This window comes from Cynoglossus semilaevis, chromosome 10 (genome assembly GCF_000523025.1).
Source record: "Cynoglossus semilaevis isolate Cse_v1.0 chromosome 10, Cse_v1.0, whole genome shotgun sequence".
NCBI classification, from domain to species: Eukaryota; Metazoa; Chordata; class Actinopteri; order Pleuronectiformes; family Cynoglossidae; genus Cynoglossus; species Cynoglossus semilaevis.
This window is the reverse complement of record NC_024316.1, coordinates 20,360,663-20,388,495: the sequence shown is the minus strand read 5'-3', so window position 1 is coordinate 20,388,495 and position 27,833 is coordinate 20,360,663. Positions and strand designations below refer to the sequence as shown.

General features: G+C 41.6%; 3 protein-coding genes across 5 annotated transcripts in view; 1 reads left to right on the top strand and 2 right to left on the bottom strand.

Annotated features, from left to right (window-relative positions):
• Nucleotides 1-7,421, bottom strand: part of vgll4a (vestigial-like family member 4a) — a 20,280-nt gene extending 12,859 nt beyond the window's left edge. For 2 of the 3 annotated variants that reach the window (XM_025059243.1, XM_025059244.1), the window contains exons 1-6: nucleotides 7,287-7,382; nucleotides 6,597-6,752; nucleotides 5,917-6,079; nucleotides 5,441-5,660; nucleotides 4,958-5,072; nucleotides 3,961-4,204 (exon numbers count right to left, since the gene is read on the bottom strand). In XM_025059243.1, the coding sequence (XP_024915011.1) occupies nucleotides 4,008-4,204; nucleotides 4,958-5,072; nucleotides 5,441-5,660; nucleotides 5,917-6,079; nucleotides 6,597-6,678 (777 nt within the window). In that variant the 5' untranslated portion in view covers nucleotides 6,679-6,752; nucleotides 7,287-7,382 and the 3' untranslated portion in view covers nucleotides 3,961-4,007. Of the gene's footprint in view, nucleotides 1-3,278; nucleotides 3,835-3,864; nucleotides 4,205-4,957; nucleotides 5,073-5,440; nucleotides 5,661-5,916; nucleotides 6,080-6,596; nucleotides 6,753-7,286 lie in introns of those variants that run through there. The other variant, XM_008319462.3, reaches the window with a different exon arrangement.
• Nucleotides 6,075-17,952, top strand: syn2a (synapsin IIa). Its single transcript, XM_008319464.3, has 12 exons — nucleotides 6,075-6,348; nucleotides 8,343-9,012; nucleotides 13,224-13,281; nucleotides 13,724-13,815; nucleotides 13,920-14,076; nucleotides 14,168-14,257; nucleotides 14,374-14,436; nucleotides 14,871-15,013; nucleotides 15,105-15,179; nucleotides 15,853-15,955; nucleotides 16,068-16,214; nucleotides 16,880-17,952. Exons 2-12 carry the CDS (start codon nucleotides 8,675-8,677, stop codon nucleotides 17,012-17,014), a joined length of 1,401 nt encoding a protein of 466 aa, XP_008317686.1. The 5' UTR covers nucleotides 6,075-6,348; nucleotides 8,343-8,674; the 3' UTR covers nucleotides 17,015-17,952.
• Nucleotides 17,953-21,530: 3,578 nt separating this feature from the next.
• raf1a (Raf-1 proto-oncogene, serine/threonine kinase a) overlaps nucleotides 21,531-27,833 on the bottom strand; it is an 18,143-nt gene continuing 11,840 nt past the window's right edge. The window contains exons 7-18 of the mRNA XM_025059407.1: nucleotides 27,572-27,725; nucleotides 27,142-27,252; nucleotides 26,998-27,022; nucleotides 26,588-26,697; nucleotides 26,379-26,496; nucleotides 26,150-26,234; nucleotides 25,555-25,731; nucleotides 25,424-25,470; nucleotides 25,223-25,341; nucleotides 25,012-25,143; nucleotides 23,446-23,589; nucleotides 21,531-23,366 (exon numbers count right to left, since the gene is read on the bottom strand). Of these exons, the coding sequence (XP_024915175.1) occupies nucleotides 23,226-23,366; nucleotides 23,446-23,589; nucleotides 25,012-25,143; nucleotides 25,223-25,341; nucleotides 25,424-25,470; nucleotides 25,555-25,731; nucleotides 26,150-26,234; nucleotides 26,379-26,496; nucleotides 26,588-26,697; nucleotides 26,998-27,022; nucleotides 27,142-27,252; nucleotides 27,572-27,725 (1,363 nt within the window). The 3' untranslated portion in view covers nucleotides 21,531-23,225. The remainder of the gene's footprint in view (nucleotides 23,367-23,445; nucleotides 23,590-25,011; nucleotides 25,144-25,222; nucleotides 25,342-25,423; nucleotides 25,471-25,554; nucleotides 25,732-26,149; nucleotides 26,235-26,378; nucleotides 26,497-26,587; nucleotides 26,698-26,997; nucleotides 27,023-27,141; nucleotides 27,253-27,571; nucleotides 27,726-27,833) is intronic.

The following is a 27,833-nucleotide window of genomic DNA, read 5'->3' as shown; positions in this document are numbered from 1 at the left end:
TGTTATTAGCCCGGCAGCAGCTAGAACACAGCCGACCTCTACTCCCTCCATAATTCCACAGGAGTAGGTTCCTTGGTCGACAGTGTGTAGAATGAACAGAGGGCGCTGTTGTCAAGGGACAGCCTGGATCGAATTCGATGGGGGCCGTGGTGGGTTAATGGAAGGGGGTGAAGTAGAACAAGTAAAGATGTACTGGGAAAGATTTGGTTCTGATGCTGCACATTTTAATGACTAAAAACAATTGTTGTAGAGTTCCTCTGAGTCTTGAAGGATTTCATTTGTTGATTGAACGCCATGTGTGTGTTTATTTATTGACTTTAAAGGGAAGATCCTTGAACCTGAGGTGATGTTAAAACTAAAAACACCTCCTGTCCGTGGTTACCTATAGATAAACTGTAGGTGTTGATCCAGAATGATTTGCTAATGTTTGGAAGGAGAAGCATAAGTGTGGTTCTTTATATAGTGGTTTTACTCTGCCATCTGCTGGTGGAGAATAGAAAAAATCTTCAGCCTGTGTAACTGTATGTCATATGTTTTATGTTCTCATGACTCTTTTAAATGACTATTTACTCGTTGGAAAACAACCTATTTTTTTAACTGGAATTTTTTGGTACAATTATTTTATGCCTTCACTTAAAAATGTGAAAATGTTTTGCAACTGCATTCAACAGCCATAAATTCCAGAAATGATGTAGTCTTTTAGTTCAAAAAATTTACAAAAAAAAGTTTTTTCTTTTCATGACTCCTGATTAATTACGTTATATTCCTGTTAAATTTCCACAGTCACAATCAGGTTAGACCCAGGTTTACACTCTTGATCCTTCACAGGACCCACACACACCAACATTGGTCTCTAGTTGGTCCATACAAACCATGAACATGGAACAATACATTTGATTTGATTTCAGTTTTACTTTTAATACTCACAATTTTTATTATTATTATTTACCGAGTTTAAATGTATAGATTACCCACTAAGACACGGAGCATTTATGGTGAATTTTGATACTGTTTAGATTTGAACTGTGATACGGGTGTTACTTTATACAACTTAAAAAAACAAAACAAACAACAACAGTGATTCACAGAGAGAAGTACAAAAGGTGCTGCAGTGTAGAACCACAGAGAATGTTCACCTTGATAACACCAGACTGTACGTCTAACACAGAAGGCTTCAGTCATCTCCTGAGTGCTCAGGCTAACGTGCTATCAGGTCACTCCATGTGGTTGCTATGGCAGCACCGGTCCAGTCCTCACTAATCAGTGCCCACCTCACTGGTAACTCTAGAGTCTGACACTGAAAACATACGAAACCTAACTACGAACATCACTGGAGTCTTCAGACAATCAGGGCAGAGAGGACATGTGGTAATAAGACGTGGAAGATGAAGCTCAAGTGTTTTTCTTTTCTTTTTTTTATTAAGAAGAATAAAAATACAAACAGTGGCATTTTCTTCCAGAGAAATGAGAATATAAGAGAACAAGTGTTTTCCGTGTGATGGTGCCTGGAGCAGGTCCTTCTTCAAACAGTCTTTGACAAAAAGCTACGCCTAAACACAGCAATTAAATAACAACTGACTACACCCACGGACACAGTATTAGAAATGAGTCCACTTGTGTCAAACAAGCAGATCCCATAATATCACCTACCCCCCCCTCCCAACCCCCCCCCGTACACAGAGTCACTCTTGAAGTGTTAGTGTATGTGTGTGTGGCTAAAGAAAACTCTTCAGTTCAGTTGTGTTCCTGCACTTCAATCATGACTGCAGAGACGTGATGTGGTTTAGAGCTGACTGAAGGTGAAGTTAGAAGATAACCAAGGCTAACTCTAAATGAACAGTAAACTACAGTGATAACGTAACAAAATAATATCTATGGTCATTCCGCGCGGCGCAACGACAGTCTGACATGAGTATAGTAGAAAAGAAAGACAAAATACTCAACGTAACAATTCTTAAAAACGTAAAATAATAATAAAAAGATTTGTAATTTCACAGACAGTTAATTGAAATTTAAAATAAAATTAATTTCCATTGATCCATTTTAATTAATGTTGACAAAAAGAATATGCTACTACTAGGTAGAGACCATTTAAGGAAATAAAATGTGAAAAAATGTAACAAAACTCAACTGCATAATAAAGAACACGTCCTTTTTCTCATATTTTTTTTTCTAAGCTCGCAACACAACGTCATCTTCGAGATAAATGTTTGTAACAGTTTTTCACTAAAATTACAGTCCAACTGCATTTGGGTCTAAATCAAGAGAATTTGTCACTGTAGCTACAGACTCGTCCTTATTTTGTTTAAATCATTTCAATTTATGATGTCAACATTAGTTTATATCATGGTGTGGGGAACAAAAAACATCCACTGCCTGAAGTGAGTCAGATTGAAATGAAGTCAGTCACACACAAACATTTAGCTCTAAATGTATAGAACAAAACCCAGCAGCCTGTTAATCTGCAGACAGACAGCCTTGCCAGAGGCTAAGATGTGTTAATGGAAAAGACAGACCAACAAATAGTCATGAAAATCAGATACAAAAAAAAAATATATGGAGTACAACTGTACCAGCAGTGGGTATTTCTAAAGTGTTAAGGATTAAAAAATAAATTCTGATTAAATATATTTATCGTATAGACTAAGAAGTGTAATAGAAACCAGCTATTTGCAAACATCGTCGTGTGAAAGACGTCCGTTTCGTCAGAACAGTGAGCATACCTTAATTTCCCAAAGGTGTTAATAAAGTTCAACCTAAACTAAACTAACTAATGACATTAAACTAGAAAAAAAATTGTTAACAGTTGATACATTAGCTCAGGATTATAGAAGGCAGATTAGTGTTGTGTTTGAGGAAGTAGACAGGACAGAGCCTGAAGCTGGACACAACCTTTACAGTCTTCACTGATTCAAAATGATATGACTGGACTGTTGTTAAATCAACAACAGACAAATTATAGGGAGATTTTCACTGCAACCAACATGGTATAGACCAGTGACTACTAAACAACGTGCACCTTAGAACTTTATTAAAATCCCTTAATTTAACTGAAAAGTATTATTTATTTACGTAACTTTTTTTCTTTGTTAGTCTTTGCAACAGGGAGAATAATTATATAACGTTCCACTGGGTGGCAGCAGATGGCTAAAAAAAGTCCTGCAAGTACACTGGGTGGCAGCAGATGGCTAAAAAAAAACAAAACCCCAAAGCTGTTGCAGAAGATCTTTGTGTGCATCTTTTGTCAAGTCCTGCAAGTACATCGGCATTGTGTTCAACTAAACAGGCCCAGGTCTTAAACTAAGAAAAATCTGTTGTAACTAGAAGAGCGTTTATCATTTATTACATTTACTTTTTATGACTTCTTCATTTGGTGGAGCACTAGATGAATTATTTCTAATGTAAAATATGTGCAGTTGCTCAAAAGGTTGACAAACACTGGTACAGACACTGGTACAGACACTGGTCTAAAGCTCCATCAATCTCCCTGTCATCTCTGTGGCCCAGGTGGAAGTGTCCAGGTACGTCTGCTAGTTTTACTGCATTAAGAAAATACAATGTGCATTCTAGCCTAACAGGTAACCTGCTACCTGACCTTTACATGCATTAGTGCAATAGGAAGTTCTGACAGCAGTGAGTGAGTGCGGTATTCAATATGAAAATAGTGAAGACCTGATCTATGGCTTTTATATTTGTAGAAAAAGGCAAGAAACTTCTTTGGCGAATTAAGGCAAGTAAAAATCAAGAGAGAAAGAATAGAAGGCAGTAGAAAAGCCGCTCAAAGTAAGTTTGATGATTGTTTACGTTCCATCCAAAAACAGTATGAAATATTTACTTTTTTTTTGTTAAGAAATTTTAACAAACTTTTTTTTTTTTTTTTAAGAAATTTTAACAGAAGGATTTCCACTTATGTTTGGGTTCTACAACCATTAGTAAATGGTACTATATAAATTGTCTTACGTTGTGTTTTTGGCTGAAGAACGTTTTGATGTTTCTGCTCCTCCTCTTCACTGATCATCTGGACTCTGAGGAGCGCCACCTCTGGCCTTGATTTGGAACCAGGCGTCTCCCAGAGCCTTAGCAAAGTGGTCATCAACTGAACCAGTGATAGACACAGAGTTTGACACAGGTTCCGCCTCCTGGTAGTTTTTGCCCAGGCTGCGGCGGAAGTGCTCCTCAATAACTGGATCACACACGGTGTTTGCTGAAAGACAAGTCAAAGTGGATGTGAATGACCTCATGGTGTCAGGCTGTTTCAAACACAAAGATCCTCATCATTCGTTCAGCATTAGTTAGTGATAAGTATGACACATTCACTTTTGAGTTTGATTATGATCAACACCATTTACATCTACATTTATAAAACTGATTTATCAACAGAGCACATGCATTTTGAGGAATCCTTTTGTACTGTGTTCTACCACAAGAGGGGGCATTTTGAGGAATCCTTTTGTACTGTGACAGTACTGTGTACACAAGAGGGGGGTGTAACTTAGCTGCAGAACTGTATGAACTCTGTCAGCACCAAGCAGGTTTGGATCAGTATAAAATGGAACAACAATATTAACTGGCAGTTATCTCTGTCTCTGTTGAATATTTACATTTAAATTAGATGCACATCAACAACAACACCTCTGCACAAGAGGATGAAAAACATTTAACAGAGGCTACGAGGCCCCCTGCAGGTGGGGGTCAGAAAACACTGTTCTGTCCTCTGACAAAGTACAACTGGCAAATAGAAAGACAGAGCAACAAAGTTTGGCCTCTTAAAGAATCAGACAAAAGTGTTTAAATCTCTGATCATCAATCAGTGTGAGCATATTAAAAGAGAGAAACCAAAATATGCTGTAATATGGTCTATTTACTTGACTTGAATTTGTTTATTTAAACAAAGACAGACAAATACATAAGATTACAAACTGCAGCTGCACTCTGTGTTGTAACCACTAAGACTTACCATTTGTATTTCTTTGATCGGCATGCTGACTGGCAGAGCAGCCGTTCATGTGGCAGTGAGACAGGTTACAGTTGCGGTTGCTCGCTGGGGCGCAGATAATAACTGAGGGACGATTCTATAAATGATCATGAAGACATAGACACACACATTTCTTTCCATTGTAAAAACTGAAAGTCTCTACAATTCTTTCCATTGTAAAAACTGAAAGTCTTCTTAGAAGAACACCCATGCACAGACTTACATACCATTAATATACAAAAGAGCATGCAAGTCCCTGACTTTCCTGCAGTGCCCAAGTACATTCATTACAACTGGTAGTACTACTCCAACAAGGACACTTTTTCTTTAAGAAGTTAATTTGGCTTCAGAAACTAGCAAGTAACCGCTAACCGTAAAATTACTGTGCAAGATTATTTTAAATCTACTTAGTCCTAAAGGCTTTGTAACTCCACCCAGGTTTATTGTCCTCATACTCTCACGTACCTGCTGCCGCTCCAAAGTCCCTCCAATAACAGATCTCTCTCTGCTACTGACCCCAGTTTCGTGGCTGTTTTTGGTCAGAGGCAAAGGCCGATCAACGGCATAGTCAGAAACAGAAGCATACATGCCAGTCCCATGGAGACCATTAGAAGAGGACGTAACATGCTCCACAGGACTGCGGCTCCAGGGCTCAATACTGTTGTCTCCAGCAGAGGGACGGGCCCTTAATCAAACATGAAACACATGCATGAATTTCAGAAATGTGGTTTTTTAACATGATTGACAACTATTTCCATTTCATTTTGCAGCCATAACAAACATAAATCAATTAATAAATTGAATAAAATTATTAATAAATTCAGTACATAGAAAAGAATGCTATTCCGTATGTATTGTGCTGTATACAACACTTACAATAATGATACAGTAAAGAGATTTTATACAAAATTTAATAGTGTCCATTTTTTACCAGTACTTACAGCTGAGTGGCAAACAGTCTGCTCATTTTGGTCATGTGGTCATCATCACAGTTGATTCGATCATCCATTTGTTCTTCACCATACTTGCGTTTGTTTGGACAGTGTGATGGGTGCCCAGTCATGTTGGGCATAGCAGTGGACAGAGAGGCTGTCCTGGACTCATCTGTGCAGAGCAATGAGTAAAGCAATGTTTGTCATTCCAATATGAATTACACTTAAAAGGAAATAATAGAAGCTGAGAAAATGGTTTCTATCCCAATCCCTACCAGTAGATTTCCACAAATGGATTTCTTTAAAAGGTTCACAGCACATCCTTCATCAGTAAATGGTACAAACAGTTCTCCTGCTTTATTAGCTGACTTTTTGTTCTGATCTGTGTTTTGTTTTTGACAATTCTATTCTCACAGAACAGTCGCTGAGGTGATTGATCAGGTGACAAACATCTTTATTATCTTCCTAAATGTAATTTTAAAAGTTTAAGTCATTACTACTAACTGGTTTGAACGATGGAACAGAACGGCCACTTCTTAAGCAGGTTAAGGCTTTGAGTTGTTATATAACTGTTTCTTGTACAATGTTAAATTATTTTAGCTTTCTCAACAGATGACTATTGTGTTTGGTTGCATCAGGCTCGACTAAAACTAAACTAACCGTTTGTCAACATTCACGAAGTCACTCACCGTCGTAGTGCAGTCTGCCGATGTTATTGTTCATCTTGTCCAGGAACTGAGAGTTCAACAGGTCCATTATACCAACAAGCATTTATACAGGCTGGCTAGTGGCTAACATCGATGTTAGCAGGACACACTAGCAAGTACGGCAAACAAGTTTCTATCCTGAGAAACGAAGAAAAAAAAAACACAAGTTGACATACAACTCACTAAGGTGGAAGTAACTAGTGTTTTAGTCGACAACTTCGATCACTTTGACTGATACGGCGACTGGAAGATTAGCACCAGTGTCAGTTAAACACGCTCAGCTAAGCGCTAGGCTAACCTAAACAAGACGGGCGTTAAAAACGACATACGTTTAACAACATTCAAATGAATCGCGATTGAAGCAAACGATTGTCATATATATATAAATATATATATATATATATAAATTCATAAAATATAATAACATTTAACTATTGGCATTGTTCGAGTGTTTAAACACTTACTGAGAACTTTAGTGGCTACGTCTAAATGGCAAAGCTAACGTTAGCGTCAACTTTTGTCCGTTAACGAATCAATTATTAAAAGCTAGATTAACAAAAGAGAGACCTCCGTCTTATTATTTACTTATAAAAAGGTCATATTTAGGGGAACTTGTTAACTTATTTAAAAAGGTCTTTACAACAACGTCACATAAAAGTCGGTAATACTTACCCCATTAAAAAGTTAGCTTTGCATCCACAACAACAGCAAACCCCAGTTTGTGTCTGCCTCCACTCTTGAGGTCAAAGAAAAAAAAAAGCGAGGAGTCCTAGCGGAGAAGGAGGGAAATGCAGCCAACAGATGAACGGTTTGCCAAGTCCGCTAATCACGAGCGTATTTTGAGCTTGTCTTCCTCTATATTTGCACGAAAATATCGACACATGCGTGCTGCTATTTATTGTCCAGAACGCGTAGTTTCCCGTCATGTATCTGTCCACTCAAATACATTTTCAAAGTTAGGAAGGAAGGCGTGTTACCCGCTGCACTGTAGAACCACAACAAGATAATAAGGTTTGCTAATAATCCTGGATCCTGTTCATCCCACAAACAGAACCCATTTAACATTACATTCGTTGTGACCTCTAAACAGTGCAACATATTGATCTATTGATTTGTCCCTTGGCCTTTTTTTAAATAACCATTTATTACCCGAGTTGCAGACATGGTGGTCTGTCCTGGTTTCATTACACTGATTAAACTGGTATTTTAAGGAAAACAGAGCAGTAGTTCTCTAGTATATGAAGATACTGCACAATAATATTGGTACGGCTTCATCATATAATGCTGTTTTCAAGAGATTTGGATAATTGTTATATTATGATGCAAACACGTCTGTGTAGGTTCTCAGTCATCCAGGTCATTTAATCCAAAAACAGTTCATCAAAAAACAGTTACATCGAGGATGAACAAAAAAAGAAGAGAAACAACCCCTTCGTCCAGTTGCCCTCGATGTAACTGTTTTTGGATTATGACACAAATAGACCGATGTGAGGTTCTGATCTTGGTTCTGTGTCTCAGGGGACTGTTAATTTCACTCTCGCTCCATACTGCCCATCAGTGCTAACAGCCATCTTAGTTTTCAAGACAACATACATCACAGTGAAAGGCTGTGCACGGGCACAGGGCAGGAAACACAGGGAGGGCATACGAGGTGGGCAGTAAGGATATTACGAGGCAATCCTCCATATAACCTTTGGCACTTGCAACTCTCTATTTTCATTGCTGCAGATTCAAAGACGCATGACAACTGTGTGGCAGTAGAAAATGGGGGAGGGTAAAGGGAGGCAGGCACGCCAGTGAGTGAGTGAGTGAGGAGAGGAGAGGACGGAGGAAGGAGGAGAGACACAGCTCCGGCATTTGCAGAGGCACGGGATTGGTCGAGCTGGAGGAGTGCATCACAGCAGAGAGGGGGAGCTCTGAGGATGCTCCACTGAGCGGGGAGGGAACACAATCACTGGGAGTTTGCACTGGGAGCTCAGCCATTTACAGCTAGGTCTCTGCTGCAGAATCATTTTCTACACCCAGGGCTCGTTTCCTCTGCAACTCCCTCTGCTTCAACCATGAATTATTTGCGTCGCCGTCTTTCAGACAGCACCTTCATCTCAAACCTGCCCAATGGCTACATGACAGATCTGCAGAGGCCTGATCCTGCCCAGGCTTCTCCAACTGCTCCCACCCCAGCTAAGTCTCCTACAACTGGGCCTGCAGCTCCAGCCCCTTCCCTTGCTCCAGAAAGGAAACCCCAGTCATCTCAGTCCAGCAGTGCAGGATTCTTCAGTTCCATCACCAACGTGGTGAAGCAGACAGCTGCCTCAGCAGGATTGGTTGAACAGACCCAAGTCACGACACCTAAGAAGTTCAAGATTCTCCTGGTCATTGACGAACCACAGCAGGAGTGGTAGGTTCTGATCCAGTTTATCGTGCATGCTGTCGTGAATTTCGTCCTCTTGATTCTAAATGCGATAGGCAGGGGTCAGATGAGCACTGCTGCTGTGGCTGGGTGGCCAATTCTACCTCAGTTACAATAGCTAACCAAATAGGTGAGGATGGACAGACCACTGATGTCAGTGGTAATAACATTAACACCAAGATGGAGGTTTTTATTGTCCTCTATTCTCATCGTTGTTTTGATTTTTTTTTCTGTAGTCTTTTGCTTTGAAATTTAAGAAACAACAGAAAAGATAATGTGTTTATGTCTTTCAAAATAAAAAAAACAGTCTAAGAGTGAGTTTAGTTTGCAGCGTCTGCATTGATATTGAGGATGACCATTCCACAGGTAGTGCAGAATTCTCAGTTCCTTGACAAGTAGCCTGTATGCTGCAATGCCTCGCTCCAGTGGGGGAAGGGAGGGTTCCCCGTGCCCACTGATCGCAGATATCAAGACATGTAGCGTACATGCATAACAAATGATTAATGTGAGCTACTGCGGGGAACTCCGACAGTACGGGTTTAAATTAGTCCGTCACACGTACAGAGACAGGAGTAGGAGTAGAAATAAATGTTGCTCAGCCTTCAGGGGAAACTCTGATCACTTCTGTTAACGAAGGCTCGGTGGTAAAGTAATTAAAGCGTTGGACTGACAAGAAAAACTGATGAAAACAATCCTCCCTGTCACTCTTGACTGGTAAAGAAGTACAGTGTGTTACAGTGTTACTACAAAGCCGTGCAACTTGTATTGAAAAATGTGCATTTGTACTGATACTCCTTATGGTTTATTTGACTAATTTTATGATATTTATTGTTAAAGCCCAAGCCACTGATGTTGTACTGTAATATCAAACATCTGAAAGCTGGTGTGATGTTTTTGAAACGCACGTGGAAGAGAACATCTTTTTTATCCTGTTCAGATAATATTGAAATATTGATGCATATTGAAACTGCCTATTAGGTTGGAGGTACGCCATATGTTACTATCTACGGCCGCAGAATACGCACATGGACACACGCAGAATACACAACTACAAAAAAAAATATATTACTTTGTATAAAACACAGCAGAGGGATTGTCAAAATGCAAACACAACAAGAATAAGAAAACAGCCGTATTTGACACAAACACAACAAGAATAAGAAAACAGCCATATTTGACATCACTGTGACTTACTCTACCTCACCCTGCTGGAAATCAGTCTCCTTGGTGGGGGGACAAAAGGACCACTAATAATACACACACTGTAGTTTGAGAACCAGTGATGTAGAACTAAATTAATTGGTGATTGAAGGAAGGCTTATATCATTACACAAAAACAATAAAACCTAGAAACCGCAGTATCATACATGAACTTTAAGAATACTGCAGTGCCCAACTCCCGCCCCACTGGTCCTTTTTAGCCAGTGTATAGGACCAGCCATTTTCATAAGAGGAACTTTAATCAATTTTAATGAAGTCAGTCTTCTGTTAGTGGGATAGATGCCAGATGCAGTTCACTTACCATTAGCAGAAAGGAAGACATTTGTTAAGGGGCAGACGTCCCAGTGTGACGAGCCAACGCACCAACACTGTCTGTCAGTCCTGGCACAGAAACAGAAACAAAACTGAGGTTCAGAGGTGTCACAAACTGAAACAGACATTCACAGGGTAAAGTACTGCAGTTGTGTTTGTTAAAACAGCCATAGTTTCCATGATGTTGTTCTGGAGGGGGGGGTGTCTTAGTGTCAGCTGTGTTGGTTGGTGGTCCCTGCAGACTCTCTGTTTCTAATGGTTTCTTGCTTCACATCCGGCCCTCGCTCCTCTAGAGAGCTCTGTGTGTTTGACTGTTGTATTTATATTTAATGTCAGCTCAGTGTCGTACAGTTCATATATATGTAATATAAGGTCCATGACCCAGTGGTTGGACATCATCACAGCGATAATCAATGTTCTAGGCCCATGCTTTGGAGTACAGCCTCGAGGTGATAGTACTATGTACCATGTAGTACTATGTGTTATACAATAAAAAGAAAATATCAGAAGAAAACAAACATGCACCAGTGTGAAAATAGAACCAAGTTTATCTTTCATTATAAAATCTATAATAAAATGTATTAAGCAAAGAAGATGGGTTTTGTGTTGACGCAGGTTTTTCGTAGGCGGTGTTAAAATACAAAAATAGCCTACTGTCACAGTACCGTATATTTGCCCTCTCTCCACATGTATATATATCATTTGATGGATGAGCCTGTTGGTAATCTAAAAAGGTTTGTGTTGTTCCTGCCAAGCTTGGCTTTAGAGACAGGAGCAGCAGATGGTTGACTGTCTCACTGCTTTAAACTGACGACATAATAATAATAATAATAATAAGTAAAAAGCAAATAATAATAATAAGTTAAAGCAGCCACTCAGTCATGTCTTTCATTAAACTCAACAGTTCAGATAAAAAAAAAACCCCAGCACTTCAGGTAGTTCTGTTCCAGATGGTAACTGAACATTAGACAGACGCACCGATGAAACATCAACCTTCAGCTCCTGCTCCAGGTCACTGTTCACACTCTGGAATCATCAGAGACTAATCATTTCACAGACGCATTTTAAACTTCAAAGGCACGAGGCATAACACCTGGTTTTATTTTATTGTCCTCAGTATTCAATTCTCCGAGCAACCATAGAACTAAAATATTTATTACTGGTTTCTCAGATTGAGTTTGTGAAAAAAACGTTTCTGTTACCTACAGTTAAATCAATATTTGGATTTCACACTGCTAAGAGCATAATGATTCCCTGGATAAAAAAAAGAAAAAATGTATAAGAAAAAAAATAATTTAAAAACAGTTAAATCAATATTTGGATTTCACATTGCTAAGAGCAAAATGATTCCCTGGATAAAAAAAAATGTATAAGAAAAAAAAAATTTAAATCAATGATGTAAAAATCAACAACACGACTACTACGTTTTAACCATAGTCGTAGAAAAATGCAACTCACCATACAAGTCACCACTTATTCCACCTACTGTCCTACAGCGTGTACTGTCATGGTTTGACCAGTGACCTTTTGAGATGATGCAGCAAACTCCCTACTACTTGATATGCGATTTTACTTATTTCAAACCCTACTACTTGATATGCGATTTTACTTTTTTCAAACAATGCAAATTGACACACATTTGTACTGATTTTTAACCGATTCACGATGCATCGTCTCATTCCATGTAAACATGCTGTTAACACACAAAGTAATGGAAGGATTTATGCACGATTTAAATGGCACAGCAGCATTCATGCTTGTTTATTTATGATAAAAGCTCCTTCCTTTCTTATTCTTATTTGTTCAGTTACCTTGATCTGTCTGTTAGTACCTTAGGCTCAGCCTCAGCCTCGGTAACTGTAGAACAGAATAATCACATATTCCCTCCACGCTTGCCTTGAGATTTGAAAAGTGACAATTAACCCACAGGTTGGTCTTTTTCCCGCCCCGCCTGATCTTTGTCAGCAGGGGGCTACAGTCAGAGCTCAGCGCGTCTTCATTTCCCCAGACGGAAACACAGCAGTTCGAGGTTCAATGCCTCTTTTTCTCAGCAGCCAAACATGCTTTAATGAGCCCAGAGATACATTATTCAGCTTGAGCTCCTCTGTAAAAAGACAGAAAATTGAAGATGCAAAAAGAGCAGACTGATGTCAACTGAGAGGGAAAGCAAATAGAGCGGTGAATATTATTACATCCAGACACACTCCAGCGTCACGTCTTTACTTTGGTGCAGAATAAATGTGTGTTTATGCTGCAACCATACATAACCATAAGTTATCACTGCACCAGTTGAGCAGTTTGGCACTGCGGTAAACTCCCGGTGTTGTTGTGTTTTTAGACGACCAAGAACAGACATTAAAGTCAACGTTTCTCTGTAGACCCCAATTATCTTTGATTTACTGCAGACGACCCCTCAGACAGAACTAAACCACAGACAGTAGATGGTGCTGTCAGCAGCACAGGCAGGGAATCTAACACAATCTGGAACATTTGCTATGCCATATTCTGTTGTGTTTTATTAAGAGACTACAGTTTCTGTCAAAACATCTGTCAAGTTTTAAGCTGCAAATTCTTTCTGACACCATGTACAACTATTTTTCGTTTTAAGCTGCAAATTCTTTCTGACACTATGTACAACTATTTTTCTTTTCTGTTTTTTTTAACAGGGCAAAGATTTTCAGAGGGAAGAAAATTCATGGGGATTATGAGATCAAAGTGGAGCAGGTACGTGACAGGAAGTCAGTGAAAACTAGGGCTGTAAGAAAATATCCATACACTGAAATAACGCGATGCTGTAAGAAAATATCCATACACTGAAAAAACGCGATATCTCGTTTCACGATACCGTATCAATGTATGTATTGATTTTTTTCTCACCAACTCCCAGTCCAATATTCCTGGTGTTGGTTCATTTTCTTGTTCTTTTCTTTCTTCTCTAGTGATTCCAAATGTAGATCCCTCTGTTACAGTGTTAGTAACCTGATGTTCAGGCTCTATATCACAACATATTATATTATCGTTATACGCATCATATCTCCAGTTTCTTGCCGATATCTAGCCCTCGTGATCGATCTTCATTTAACTTCTGATGCACAGCTAAACATAAGAAAACTAAACCCTTTGTTTCTGGTTTCTTACATAAACATCTGTAATCCACTCTCCTCAGGTTCAGTTCAATGAGATCAACATTGTGTCTCACGCCAATGGGACCTGCAACGTCAACATGCAGGTTCTGAGGAACGGCACCAAGGTCATTAGGTGAGGAACACACACACTCACACACACACAATTTATCTTCCACCACAATCAAGATGATTGCAGGTGCATTTTTGTCACATCTCTGCTTTATTGTTATTCTCCAGGTCATTCAAGCCAGACTTTGTCCTCATCCGTCAACACGCCTTCAGTATGACCCAAAACGAAGATTTCCGCAACCTCATCATTGGTCTGCAGTACGGAGGAACACCGAGCATCAACTCCCTGGAATCGATCTACAACATGTGCGACAAGCCCTGGGTGGTAGGGAAAACCGGACTGGAACGTTTTCATTAATGAACAAACATTTACATTCACACCAACTGGACGTCTGATTATACGTCTGTGTGTCCAGTTTGCCCAGCTCATAAACACCTACAGGAAACTGGGAGCTGAGAAGTTCCCTCTGATTGAGCAGACCTTTTACCCAAACTACAAGGAGATGGTGAGGAAAAAAAAGAGAATTAACAAAAAAAAAACTGAATTAAAATTGTTTTTAAATTTTAATATAAAAATCAGAGTGAAAGACTCTAGGACTTAAACTAGATTTTTCTGTTGAAGGTAAGCATACCATCATTTCCGGTTGTTGTGAAGATCGGACACGCCCATTCGGGTATGGGAAAGGTACAGTTCTAGTTCCATTTTTACCATGAATATCCAAATATATACCCATTTATATACAATAGGCATTGTATAAAAAAATCAATTTTTTTCTCTCTATAAATATGTATATATATTGCATAAATAAATGTATATGTATTGCATATATAAAATGCAGAAAATACCAGGTCATTAAGTTCGTCTTGAGAACAAAAAAAAACAAAAAAAAAAAACCAAAACATCAGCACCACCTGGAGGCCTGACTAAGCTTAATTCACGGCTGAGCCTACTTCCCATGTTTAGGATCTGTATGGAAATGCATATTTTTTTTATAATTTACATGCTCTACTTTGAAAATGTGCAAAATTATTAAACAAATTCCCCTAGTCCCCTGCAGTACATACAGAGAACCTCTAGGTGTTCCTGTCATTTTTACTCTATGACCTCTCTATGACCAGGTGAAGGTGGACAACCACTCAAAATTCCAGGACATAGCCAGCGTGGTGGCTCTGACCCAGACCTACACCACCACAGAACCTCTGGTGGACTCCAAATACAACATCAGGATCCAGAAGATCGGCCAGGACTACAAAGCCTACATGTACGTTTCACTGCACACCTGCACAAAGGTATATTTATTGTTAAAGAGTGAGAATAAAAAAAATCAAACTGGAGTTTTGTTTTCACTTCAGGAGGACTTCTATTTCTGGGAACTGGAAGTCCAACACGGGCTCAGCCATGCTGGAGCAGGTGGCCATGACCGACAGGTACAGGAGGTGTTGGTTTACACACTGTCACAGCAGAATGAACTGTTAGCCTTTGGTTAAAGATGGAGGACAAACGGTCGACATCCTGGTACAGTCTCCATGTAGACAGAGACAGGAAGACAGGAGTGTTTGTCTTGGAGAGGCAGACAGATTTAAGATGAGAACAGACTACAGTTCCACCTCCAGTACAGACGTGTGAAAAACAGCTTTCTTGTGACAAACTGCACATTCTGCATGTCTGCACAGTGAGGGAGGATAACGAGTCAGATAACAGTACCAGAACAGGAATGGAAGCTGGAGCTGCAGCCATAAAAATCTAACTGTTAAAAATCTAACTTGACAAGCAATAACTGTCATGGAAATGAAAAACTATCAACTGTTTCTGCGAAGCCACATTTACATATAATCAAAAGGAAATGGAATTCCTACAAAAGAAATTAAAATTGAACAAAGGGGAAAAGAAAGGAACAAGTTGTTGCAATTTCTCCACTGAAGCAAAAATTAAAAAAATATTAAAGTTGAAATTAGGTTGCTCTGCCCCATCCCCTTGTACCAGCCTTGTGCTTCCTATGGGGGGGGGGGGGAGGGGGGGTGCACCTCACTCTAACTACTGTTTTCATCATAAACATGTGATTTAACAATAATCAACATACTTGTTAACTGTTGTATTTAGGTATAAGCTGTGGGTCGACACCTGCTCAGAGATGTTTGGCGGTCTGGATATCTGTGCTGTCAAAGCCATTCACGGAAAAGACGGACGAGATTATATCACCGAGGTAGGAGTTGATGCCTACTGAGCTGAACCCACGTCCAGTACTAATGTAAAAGTACCACTGAATTATGTCAATGTCCTGTTTTCCTGATAAAACCATCCACTGGGGGGCGAAGGTCACAGGTTCCTCCATGCCATTAGTGGGGGAGCACCAGGCTGAGGACAGACAGCTGATTGCTGACATGGTGTTGGCCAGAATGAACCAGTTAGCAGAGAAGGAAGCAAACGCTCCCCAGAGACCCACCACCGTCCAGCCATCCCAGGTACAGTAACGTTAGTACCATCAGTACCAGTGCCTAGAATCAGTACCAGTGCCTAGAATCAGTACCAGTGCTTAGAATCAGTACCAGTGCTTAGAATCAGTAGACTTCATCAAGTTTCAATTCACTGAAGTTCTACAGTAGCTTTTAAAGTAAACCATAAAAGGTTTAAAAATTGTATCTCCAACTTTAAATTCCAACCATCTTCTAACACCATTACTTATAAATCTTTGATTTATTTTGAGCCGTGTCTGTAACTGATGGAGTTGTTTATGAGACTCATTTAAAAACGAGTCAAACCAAAGTGCTGAACAATAATAAATGTATAAACGTCATAAAACAAGACACGACAAAAGTCACTACAGGAATAAAAGCGAGGAAATAGTACAGTCACCTAAACTGAGAAAAACAAGTTTTTAGAAACAGATTTCAAAACAAGTGAAGATGAAAACATTATAATTGAATAAACAGTTAATATTATTTGAACCCGGTTTTATCTGCATTATTATAAATACTACTACAGTTTATTTACAAAAAAAATGTAAATCAAATATAACAAAACGATCTTGAAAATTTAAAAAAATTAAAATAAAAAAATGTAAATCAAATATAACAAAATGATCTTGAACATGTTTTAAAATATAAAAACACTATCTTTGTCCTTGTAGGGAGCCGGGCCAAAGGGAGAGCCTGTCGGCGAACCCACCAAGAACGGCGCCGCCCCCCCACCCCAAGGCTGTCTGCAGTACATCCTCGACTGTAATGGTGGCGCAACAGGTCCCAAACCTGTACAGGCCAACTGAGTCACCCCGGGGGGGAAGAGGGAACGACAGTCTGTGTCTTTGGATAACAGTGACATCCTGTGACTGTGAGCACGGGCAGACGTGTGTGTGCGTGTGCGTGTGCGTGTGGATACTAACAGATCTATAGAATCAGACCTCAGTAACATGAAGCTCGGTGCTGCTGAGCGCTGGCCTGGACTGTCTTTTACTCTATGCAGTGTCAACATGTACTGTCTATGTCAGGGGTTGGGAACCTCCTTCCTCTCGGGAGGGAGGGGCTTAAGGGGCATTTAAATTTATTTAAAAATCTTCTGAAGGGCAACAATCGTTTAGCATATGGCAATTCAGACCCTGTCTTAACTTGTTTTTCTCCCGTCACATCAAGCAAATACAGACAAGGGTTAAAAACAACAGTAGCAACACAACAGTATTCATTAAAAACAACCCACAACTATGGTCAACATGTATCTGCGGCTCCGGTTTTACTCTTTAAAGTTATCTTTTTTTAAAACGGCTGCCTTTCAAAACACAAAACTAAATCTACATGTATAATATTAATATATCGTGCCTCCGCGCGCGCTCTATTTTTCCCGTAAAATCGATATTTAAACAACTATAAAAGTCAAATTGTCCGGAGCTAGCATGCTAACAGCAGTAATTAGCTTCTTTGCTAGTATAACACTCACCATAAGATGCTCTCACGACGTTGTCGCTGTCGCTCTGTTGTCTTGTTGTACATCCAAAGTCAACGCTTTACTTTAAATTTCGACCAAAAAAACAAAACAAAACCAAAACACATTTAGTCCATTTCTTTTTAAAAAGCGCGGTTTTCCGCTTTCCTTCTTTTTTTGCCCCCAGCAGTCGCTGTGATTGACACCTGTCAGTGACACCATCTTATCTCGCGATGACGCGTGACTTCACAGGTTGTGTTTAATGACCACGACTCTGGCTCGGACATAGGCAGTGCGTCAACAATAAACGTTTTTTTAGACATCCTAATTTGCATAATAGTAAATTCTTGAGGCATCTCACAATATGAAAACGAGGAACTATAAATGTAATCACTTTAACTATTTATATTGTGTGTAAATACATCTTAACTCAGTTCAACTTTATTTTTTACAGCGATTTAAATTAACACGGTCAATGTTAATGAGTCACGGAGTCTCATTATCTGAGGTTCGGTGGGTTTGGTTCTTTTTTGGGCCACTCTTCCTCCACTGTGACACACTGAAATTAGTGATTAGGTCCGGCTGAAAACTAATTGGTCTAATTATCAAAAGAGACTAATCAAGGTGCTCTGCAATGTTTTCTGCAGAAAAAAAACACGCACATAATCACACACGTGCACGCGCACTCTCTCTTTTGATGTGATGTCATCGGTTGCACACTCTCTGCCTTCAGTGCACGTTTTGTCTCTCTGTAAATTCTGGGATATTGTATTGACTTTGCGGCCAGAGCGCGGCTGTCAGTGTGTGGGAAACTCACGGAACATCCGGGAGACTTGAGACGTTTGATATGTATTTGTTTGGATTTGTCTGGTGGGCGGCTCTAATCGAGATGGCCGGCGGGATGCGGAGGTTCCCCACCCCTGTGGTGTCTATGTGGTGACCCGTTGATTTGTGTGCTTGCCTCGGTCACCTGTGTTTCGGTAGCTGTGGTTGTTTTTTTAGCTTTGTTTGATAATTGTGCCTACACTGAGTCCAGTGCTGCTCCGTGCTGCCCAGCCGTGAACTCTTTGTCCTCTTTCTTATTTCTACTTCAGTGTGTAGATATTGTTCAAACTGTGTAACTGTGGTTCATGAGGTCAAAGTTCGTGTCTAAACGTGGGTGTGTGCGCCTCTAGTGGTGATTATTTTCATATTCGTGCTAATAGATGTTTATTTTTGTTTGTTGCATGATTGATACACAACCAGATGTTAGTCAGTGGTTAATGTTGGATCAAGTGACATCGCTGTGTGACCCAGAGTGTGTACTCATGTACACCCCCACTCCCCCCCCCGACCCCCACACACACACCACATACATGCCTTCCACAGTGTGTTTTTAAATATGTGACAAAGTTAAAGAGAAATATATAATAATTCTGTGTTTATGATACAGATATATGACATGGAAAGATAGTGAATATATAAATCAGAGGTGCAAATACACGTGCACACAGCTATAATTTATAATATATGATTTTCAACCAAAGAATAAATAATTATCTGACAATAAAGGTCTTTGCACTGCAGTGATCAAATGTGTAAATATTAAAGAAGGGACTGTTAATACTACAGAGTACAACCTGCTGTACACGCCACGCCACATCGCCCCCTGGTGTGTACTGAGAGTATTGCAGGATACAATAATGACATTGTACATCCCCCCCCCAACCTGAATACTCAGTATTTCAACGTGGACTCTGGTTGTTTCACTGCCATGTTGACACTAAGCCTGTTTATCCGTCCCTTCCAAATGAAAGTGCAATAGATTTCTTTTTAAATTTTCACTATATTTTTACCATTTATTTTGAAATCAGATCTTCCATTGTCATAATGATCAATAAAAAAACTACTGCAGTAATATATATAGATATATACGTAAATATATATATATAAAATATATTGAGATGTTTGTATCCAACCTGGTAGAAGAGATAAAAAAAACAACCAAAACCCAGTGTAAAAAGAACAATGTTCAACAACCTGTTTGTTAAGTGTGTTCAACCAGCTCTGTGCGACCCCCCCATCCTGAACCCCCCCTTCCAGTTGTATATGAAGTGCCATTGTATCTGTGAGTGTATCTGTGTAAAAGCCATGCCTGAGGCTTTATGGACGTGTCGTTCTCTTCACTATAGGAAAAATGCCATGACGTTGTTCACCGAGGAACCGGCTCCGGTCCGGTCCGGGGCTGCACGGTTACTTCACCTTGGTTCAGTGATTGTGACTAAATATTGGATACACATGATTGTGCTCATTCGGCCATTGTGTTGAGGTGAAACTTATATCTTCAGACCTGCAGTACTGTAATACTAACAGTAAATGTACTTTGCTAAATATATATGTGCACTTGACACCCGCGTTGGGCTGTTTAAATGAAGAACAGAGTTCAATATACTGTGGAAAACATTCCGGTCTGAATATTTCTCCTCTTTCAATGGCAATAAAGCTTCATTTGCAATATTTAAACCTGCGTCGTCTCGATGAAGACTTTGTTTTTAACTTTTACATAAAAATATATATTAATGTTTTTTTGTAATAAAAAAAGTCAGGATTTTCTCTCAAATGTTTACAAACAAATGTAACCTTTACTGCAGTAAATCAGTGCCACTGTCGTAACCTCAGGGACTGGTCAATCATCTGCCAAATCAGTGCCACTGTCGTAACCTCAGGGTCTGGTTAATCATCTGCCATGGTGGTTCTCAAACTATGGTACGTGGATCACTGGTGGTACTAAAGCCGCCTCTAATCTGATTCCCACTTGGATGTGATTGGTCAGACCGGTGGTACTTGGAGAGATGCATTTTCTCCAAGGTGGTAACATTTTTGTGAGGGGGTGGGGGGGTAAGGGGTGTTAACTGAGACCTAAGAGCTGAGATTCTCACTGTAACATCTGCTGTGTGTCCTACATTAGCTGATGATTAATGACGTCATTAATCATCAGCTAATGTAGGACACACTGTTGAACAGACAGATCCTAAAGATGGGAAGTAGGTCCAGCCGTGAATTAAGCTTAGTCAGGCCTCCAGGTGGTGCTGATGTTTTGTTTTTTGTCCTCATGACGAACTTAATGACCTGCTATTTATTTTAACAATATACTTTTTTTTTTAAATAAACTGCTATTTATTTTAACAATATACTTTTTAAAAAAATAAATAAATAAACCACATTCATGGACAGCAAACAGCAGTTAGTGCCTGTGCCTTACAGCAAAAAGAACTCCCGTTTGCTGGTTCAATGCCTGGTGTGTCTGTGTGCAGTTCTCCTGTTCTCCCCTGGTTGATGCAGTACTTTCTTCAGGTACTGCAGTTTCCTTCAACAGTACAAAAAGACAGGACCAGGTTCACCCTTCACTCTCGTTTCCAGCCTTGTCATATTTTGATTGAAAATCTGATCACATGCGCAATACAGTCCACACTGCAATGCAGTGTATGTCGCCCTCTGGTGGTAACATCGAGCCCGTGGTCTGTTGTTGCAAATGTGAGTACCGATTTTTGATTCGATTTTGTCTGTAAATTCAATCAATAGGCTCTAAATTGCTAATAAATAATGATAGATGTGACTGTTCTTTAAAACGCAGTGTCATGCTAACATGCTAGGCCATCTTTACAGCTGAATTTCCACCTACGCATTACTCTCTTTTTTTTGAAGGTCTCATTTTCAAATCATGGAGAAACAACCGCTAGATGGAGCTGTTTAATGCCCACTGGGGCGTGTAATGCTTCTGGTCTGCTGTTAGAAACAAAACAGATAAACACACAGGACAGAAACGCCTGTTCAAAAAAAACAAAACAAAAACAAACAAAACAAAAACAAAACACGTAACGATCAACTAATGCTTACAGTTGTATTTCGTCATATATGAAACTCATGTTTGACCAGGGTTCCCTAGCATCAGTATCACATATATATCTATATGTATACATATACATATATATACACACACATACACATAGAGTATATATATATTCCTGTTATGCTTGTCTTCATACAGTGGGACACACCTACTATATATGAAACAAAATACACACCACATACACACACACTCATCCCCCTTATTTACAGTTAAATCACAACAGAATCCTCTGGTAAAGCTGCAGCTGGAACCAGACTGGACCTGGTCCAGACCAGACTGGACCTGGTCCAGACCAGACTGGACCTGCACGCTGCGTGTTTACACTACAACAAACCCCGACTGTCCTCACTTTCCACCGCGTCCCTCCCTTGCTAAACGATGGTTGTTCCACTGAGCTCAGCCAGGGGCCACACAGCACACGCTGGCGTGGGCCTGTGGTGGAATCCCCCGGTCGTCCTCGGAGCTGGATCCCCCCGAGAGCCGACGCTACGTTACCACTGCTACGGCAAACATCACACCCTGCCACAAAGTCTCACACTCTTCTGGTTTCTGCCTGCGGGCGGAGAGAGTGAGCGGCGCTGGGATCCGTACTCAGCCCTGCTCCACAAACTGACCTTAAAGTAGAACAAAGTGGGTCAGACCAAAGAAATTTAACTTAATTTTATTAAAATATTGAATAGACAACTTTCTCACCAACTGGACCTACGTGAAAGAGACGAGACGAAACAAGAAACAAAAAAAAAACAAAAACAAAAAAAAAATCTGATTAGTTTTCAAATAATTTTAAATATTTAAGACAACTGCCTGAAGGCCGACTCCCACGGACGGACGGAGGAGAATGTGCTTCTCACAAACCCACTCCACTCAGTGGTTGGTTGAAAGAAACCATTGCTTTTGCTTAAGTGTGCAAAGTTTTCCATCATGGATCCTGCTGGCTGTCAGACAGACTGTAGTTTCTGCAGAAGGACCCAAAAAAAGACCATAAAGACCGCAAAGACAAGACAACAAAACGAGAGAGAGAGAGAGAGAGAGAGAGAGAGAGAGGACAAATTTCTCATATCTACTCCACTGTCATGGAAGGCAACGCAAAAAAGAAAGAAACTAAAACTGTGCAACTGCATGGACTTCATCCAACGGCACCGATGTGTGATGAGAGGAGACGACGATGTGCAGGAAGTGAATCCTGTTTTTTTTTTTTTTTTCAGTTTCCTCTTAAGGCAGGTGCACCGCAGAGTTTCTTCACCAGGAACCATGGCGACGGGGGCCACAGGTGTTCAGCTGGGGGTGGGGGTCCCTTCAATGTCCGTTCATCCCTGCCTTAGGTCAAGGTGTGTGCGTGTATTTACAAATGTGTACAAGTGCACTGGACGGTGGCGTCAGCGGTGAGACAGGCTCCGCCCCCACAGTTCTACATCACATGCCAAAGTCTTCATGTGTGAGACCCTCACTCACTTCAACAGTTAATGTCAGACGTGCTTCTCCTCCTCCTCCTCCTCCTCCTCCTCCTCCTCCATGTGACAGGTTTTTCTTTAATGTTTGCATTGACATCTGCATATAAACAATTTGGTTGTGCTGAGTATTTGGAATATTGAATATTAGACGGCAGAAGGTGTAACAAGTGAAGATGGGGTGGGAGGAGGGAGAGGAGACGGGTGAGGTGAGGTGAGGGCCCCTAGAACACAGGCAGTCTGGTGGAGGTCAGAGTGCAGGTGTTGATGTCCTCAGTGTGGGAGACTCTGTGCAGGGAGGGTTCAGAGGCACTGCGGTTGATCTTGGGGAGGGCGTGCTGGAGAAGTTCAATGGAGGACAGGATCTGAGGGGGGGGGGTGGGGGGGGGTTCAGAAACAGAAGGACGGATGAGCAGCTGGTCCTGAAAAAAAAAAAAACCCGACAGACCAAGGAAGAAAGGCGCTAAACTGGTGGTCCTTGGACTTCTTTATACAGTCGGCCACCAGTCTCTTCATGGCTTTGGGGCAGTTCTTGTAGAGTTTACTGAGGTCTGGGGACAAGTAGCCTCTGCCCACCATGAAGATGATCTGAGGACCAACAGTCAGAACCAGACTACAGTCAGAACCAGAGAACAGTCGGAACCAGACTACAGTCAGAACCAGAGAACAGTCAGAACCAGACTACAGTCAGTACCAGACTACAGTCAGAACTGAGAGAACAGTCAGAACCAGACTACAGTCAGAACCAGAGGACAGTCAGAACCAGACTACAGCCGGAACCAGGCTACAGTCAGTACCAGAGAACAGAACCAGACTACAGCCGGAACCAGAGAACGGTCAGAACCAGACAACAGTCAGAACCAGAGAACAGAACAGTAAGAACCACAGAACAGAACAGTCAGAACCAAACTACAGAATTTATCTTTAACAAAGTCAAACATGGTCAGCCTCAAAATTCACAAACGTCTGAGAATGTTTGCTACAGAGGTCAGGTCAGGTCAGATCAGGTCAGATCAGGTCGGGTCAGATCAGGTTGGGTCAGATCAGGTCGGGTCAGATCCATGCTGACTGGTGAAGACTTTCCTCCATCTTGGTATCTACAGCCCACTCAGTGACCACACCAGTCAAGTATGTCTGGATTGTTAGAAATGTTAACATTACAGTGAGGTGGAGCTGCTTCACACCAACACTGGTCTCTGGTTCACTTCACAGCAGCTGTCACCCAACGTGACGTGTGTGTGTGTGTGTTAGTTAATGACAGCTGATTGGTCTGGGTGTCAGGGTGTCTCACAGTCAGCCCAGAGCAGCCGATCCCTGATCCAGTCTAAGGTGACAGCCATTAAAAGACGTGACGCTGCAGAGATAAAGGACGACTGTAGTACTGGTACTTCATGTGCCTGCCAAGTCAGCTCAGGACTGAGGGCCAACAGTGGATGTGAACAGAACTTTAGACGTACAGTAAACTGAGCCGGAGTCCACATGGAGCTGGACCCCGTCCAAACCAGGACCATGGAAAACCAAAGACCACACACCAGCACTTTCTCACACACATCTAGGGTTGTGTTACGGTGGCTAAAATTAGGCTCAGTGGCTCCATGAGGGGCCGCTGGCCAGTTCCACCACCCCCTTCACACAGTGACCCCGTGGATTTTCACCGACTTCAGGTCCAGCTTTTCTGTCCTAACACTGACACAGGACAACGGCTTCTACACTGACAACCGAATCTAACAAGGTGGGATCCTGGTTAGAGTCCGATACCGTTAGGAGGCCGACAATTTCAAAAAATTAAATTACAATAAAATGATTAGGAATCAAATATGCCAATACAAACGTTAGCTACAACAGTCACCAGAGCTAACGTTAGCTACAACAGTCCTGGTACAGACACCAGAGCTAACGTTAGCTCTACACCTAATTAATGCAATTCAATATTTTACTCACCTCCAATCACTAGAATAAATGATCATGACAAATCGTTGTTCACATTGTGTGTGAATCATTAGCTTCTACCTGATCTCTGTTTGCTATCTGGGAGTAGGGCAGCTCCCCCGTCATGAGCTCAAACAGAACTATTCCATAGGAATAGACATCGGACTGGAAGCTGTAGGGATTTTTATCCTGCATTCTGATCACCTCCGGAGCCTGAGGATGACGACACAGAACAACCATCACCACCATCATCATCATCATCATCATCAGGAACTAGAGCTGTGCTACAGACCATCCAGAGAATGGATCCTGACGGCTGCTCCACCTGGTGTGAGCCGCTCCACCTGGTCTTCACCGTGGCCAGACCAAAGTCGCCGATTTTCACTGTGAGTCCTTCATGTAGGAAGATGTCTGCGCGACAGTCAAGGGTTCACAGCCTCAGACTTACAGCACGGAGAGTTGTTTCACACAGAACAAGTGTTCAAAAGGATACTGTTGGACTTCATGTCCCGGTGGATGATGTTCTTAGCATGGAGGTAGCTGAAAACAGGACAGAAATGATGTTTTTTAGGGGGGTTTGTTTGATTGTGTGTGGTCAAAAGGTGGCAGCACTGAGGGCCTTACTCCATGCCCTGAGCCGTCTGCCTGGCGATGTCTATGAGCTGGATCATAGCGAAGTTTGTCTCCAGGACGTGGATGTGTTTGTAGAGGCTGCTGCCCTCACACCACTGCGTCACAATGGCCAGGTTGTTCTTGGTCATGTAGCCCATGAACAACAGGATGTTGACATGTCGTGTTTTCCTACGACAGCAACAGAAGGGAAGAGGAGAGAGGCACAACACAGATAAGGTTCAGATGGAGGGTGACATCACAAGGTCCTGTTTGGACATGATCTCCACTTCCTGTTCACATCAGAACGGGTCTGAACGTCACAGACTCAGGGCAGAACTCTCACCCCCTGACTGAACATCTAACCTGGACGTATGGGTGCGTGTTGGCAAGAATCTGTGGATACAAAGTATCACGATACAGGTGCAACGATACGATATATTGCGATACTATAGTCCTGATACGATATATTGCGATACTATAGTCATGATACGAGTGTAGCTGTAGTCCAACTGTGATCCTAGTCTGAGACTCGGCTGACTTCACTGATGGACGATAAAGACTGTAGCGCCACCTATGGACTGATCAGGTCGGAGGAGACGACTCTCACCTCAACACGGCCACTTCATTCCTGAAGGCCTGCAGCTGCTCAGGTGTGGGATCCGTCACCTTTAGGATCTTCACTGCTACGTCACCTGTCAATCACACACCAGCGTCAGGTACCGATGATCAAACCAACACCACTTCACGACCGGAGTGACATTTCAGCACAGAGGTGTCAAAGTGTTAGCTGGAGTTACAGCTGCAGCTGCCCCGCCCTGTGGCAAACACATTCCTACCGTGCCATTTCCCTTTGTAGACGGTTCCAAAAGAGCCAGAACCGATGCAGGAGTTCAGGTACACCTCGCTGGCCTCGATCTCCCAGTAGTAACTGGAGTCCCTCTTGTCCCGGGGCCTCTGAACCAGAAACAGAACAAAAAAAAACCAAAATGAACAAAACTGGAGCTGATTTTTATTTGATATGGAATAAATCAACCAAAAAAAATACAATTTTATTCTTCTCCTGTGTGTTGTAGGACGGCGCCCTCTCCCTCTGGGCGGGTGCAGGGACTTTGGTCTGGGACCAGCCGGTCGGGCTTTGACTGGGAGAACTTCCTGCTTCAGGGACAAAAAAAAAAAAAAAGATATAAAACAAGAGTTTGTGAATAGAGGATTTTTTTTTTAATTTTGCTACATAATAGACAAGAAAATCTCAGTTCATTTTTAAAATTCTAACAAATGGATTTTGTTTTAAACTCTAGATTTTAAACCGTAATGGAAGTTTGTTATACCATAATTATAAAGATGCAAAAGATTAACTGTAAACCCCAGTATGTAGACAGAGTTGTAATAGTATATAATAATAATAATAATATACATACATGTACAGAGGGTATATATCCCTCAGCAGGTTCTTACCTGAATCATGATCCCGCATTGCGTCCTAATGAGGACGAAGAGAGAAACACAGAGAGTTGCGGTCAGTGGTGTCAGGTGATGATGTCACTCACGGTCAGACTTCCACAGTACAGTGGTGAGAACACAGACACTCTGCTCTCTGACCTGTTCTGGACTCTCAGGCGAGGCCTCAACAACAGAGCGTGGGAAGTGCACTATACCTACTCTTCTCCTCAGCCAGAATCTGTGGCACCAGGAGGTGGCAGGAGTATCGAGCTACCCCCCCGACAGAGCATTACAACAGGGCAGTGAGGACAACGGTCAGAGGGGGGGGGGCAGAGTAGAGTCAAGTGAGGAAGGAGCAGTGACCACAGGTCAGACAGTAACGGGACATGTGACGTGGTCACAACGGTCAGAAAGAAGATGGAGGAGGAGGAGGAAGAGGAGGAAGAGGAGGAGAGTCAGGTGGTGAAAAAAGACCAAAACCAAGTGAGAGAATGAAGGAATGTCTGAAATGTAGATGGGGGGGCGACATCACCCCGAGGGGGGAGGGGCCGTCTGAGCCAACAGGAGGAACCGTGTGGCGTTCACTTACCTCAATCACGCTGCTGTCTACAGGCAGGGTGGTGCTAACCATGTGGACGTTGGGCGTGGAGGTGGAGCGCTGCCTCTGGGACAGGCCGCCGCCCGTGGGTGGGTAGGGCGTGGTGTAGTTGAAAGGATGAGGGGTGGAGTAACGGTGGGCGGAGCTGTGAGGGGGAGACAAGGTTGGAAGATGGAGATTAGAGGAGGGGGGAACGGGGGGGGGGGAGTTCAACCTAAGCTTTCATCATCAGCGACGGCGGCCCACTGCGCGG

What these genes read in the sequence shown, in the direction of transcription:
- syn2a (XM_008319464.3), top strand. Translation starts at nt 8,675, where the DNA reads ATGAATTATTTGCGTCGCCGTCTTTCAGACAGCACCTTCATCTCAAAC. An exon ending in AACGGCACCAAGGTCATTAG is followed by an intron (nt 13,816 to 13,919) that starts GTGAGGAACACA and finishes GTTATTCTCCAG; the next exon opens with GTCATTCAAGCCAGACTTTG. An exon ending in ACCCAAACTACAAGGAGATG is followed by an intron (nt 14,258 to 14,373) that starts GTGAGGAAAAAA and finishes TTTCTGTTGAAG; the next exon opens with GTAAGCATACCATCATTTCC.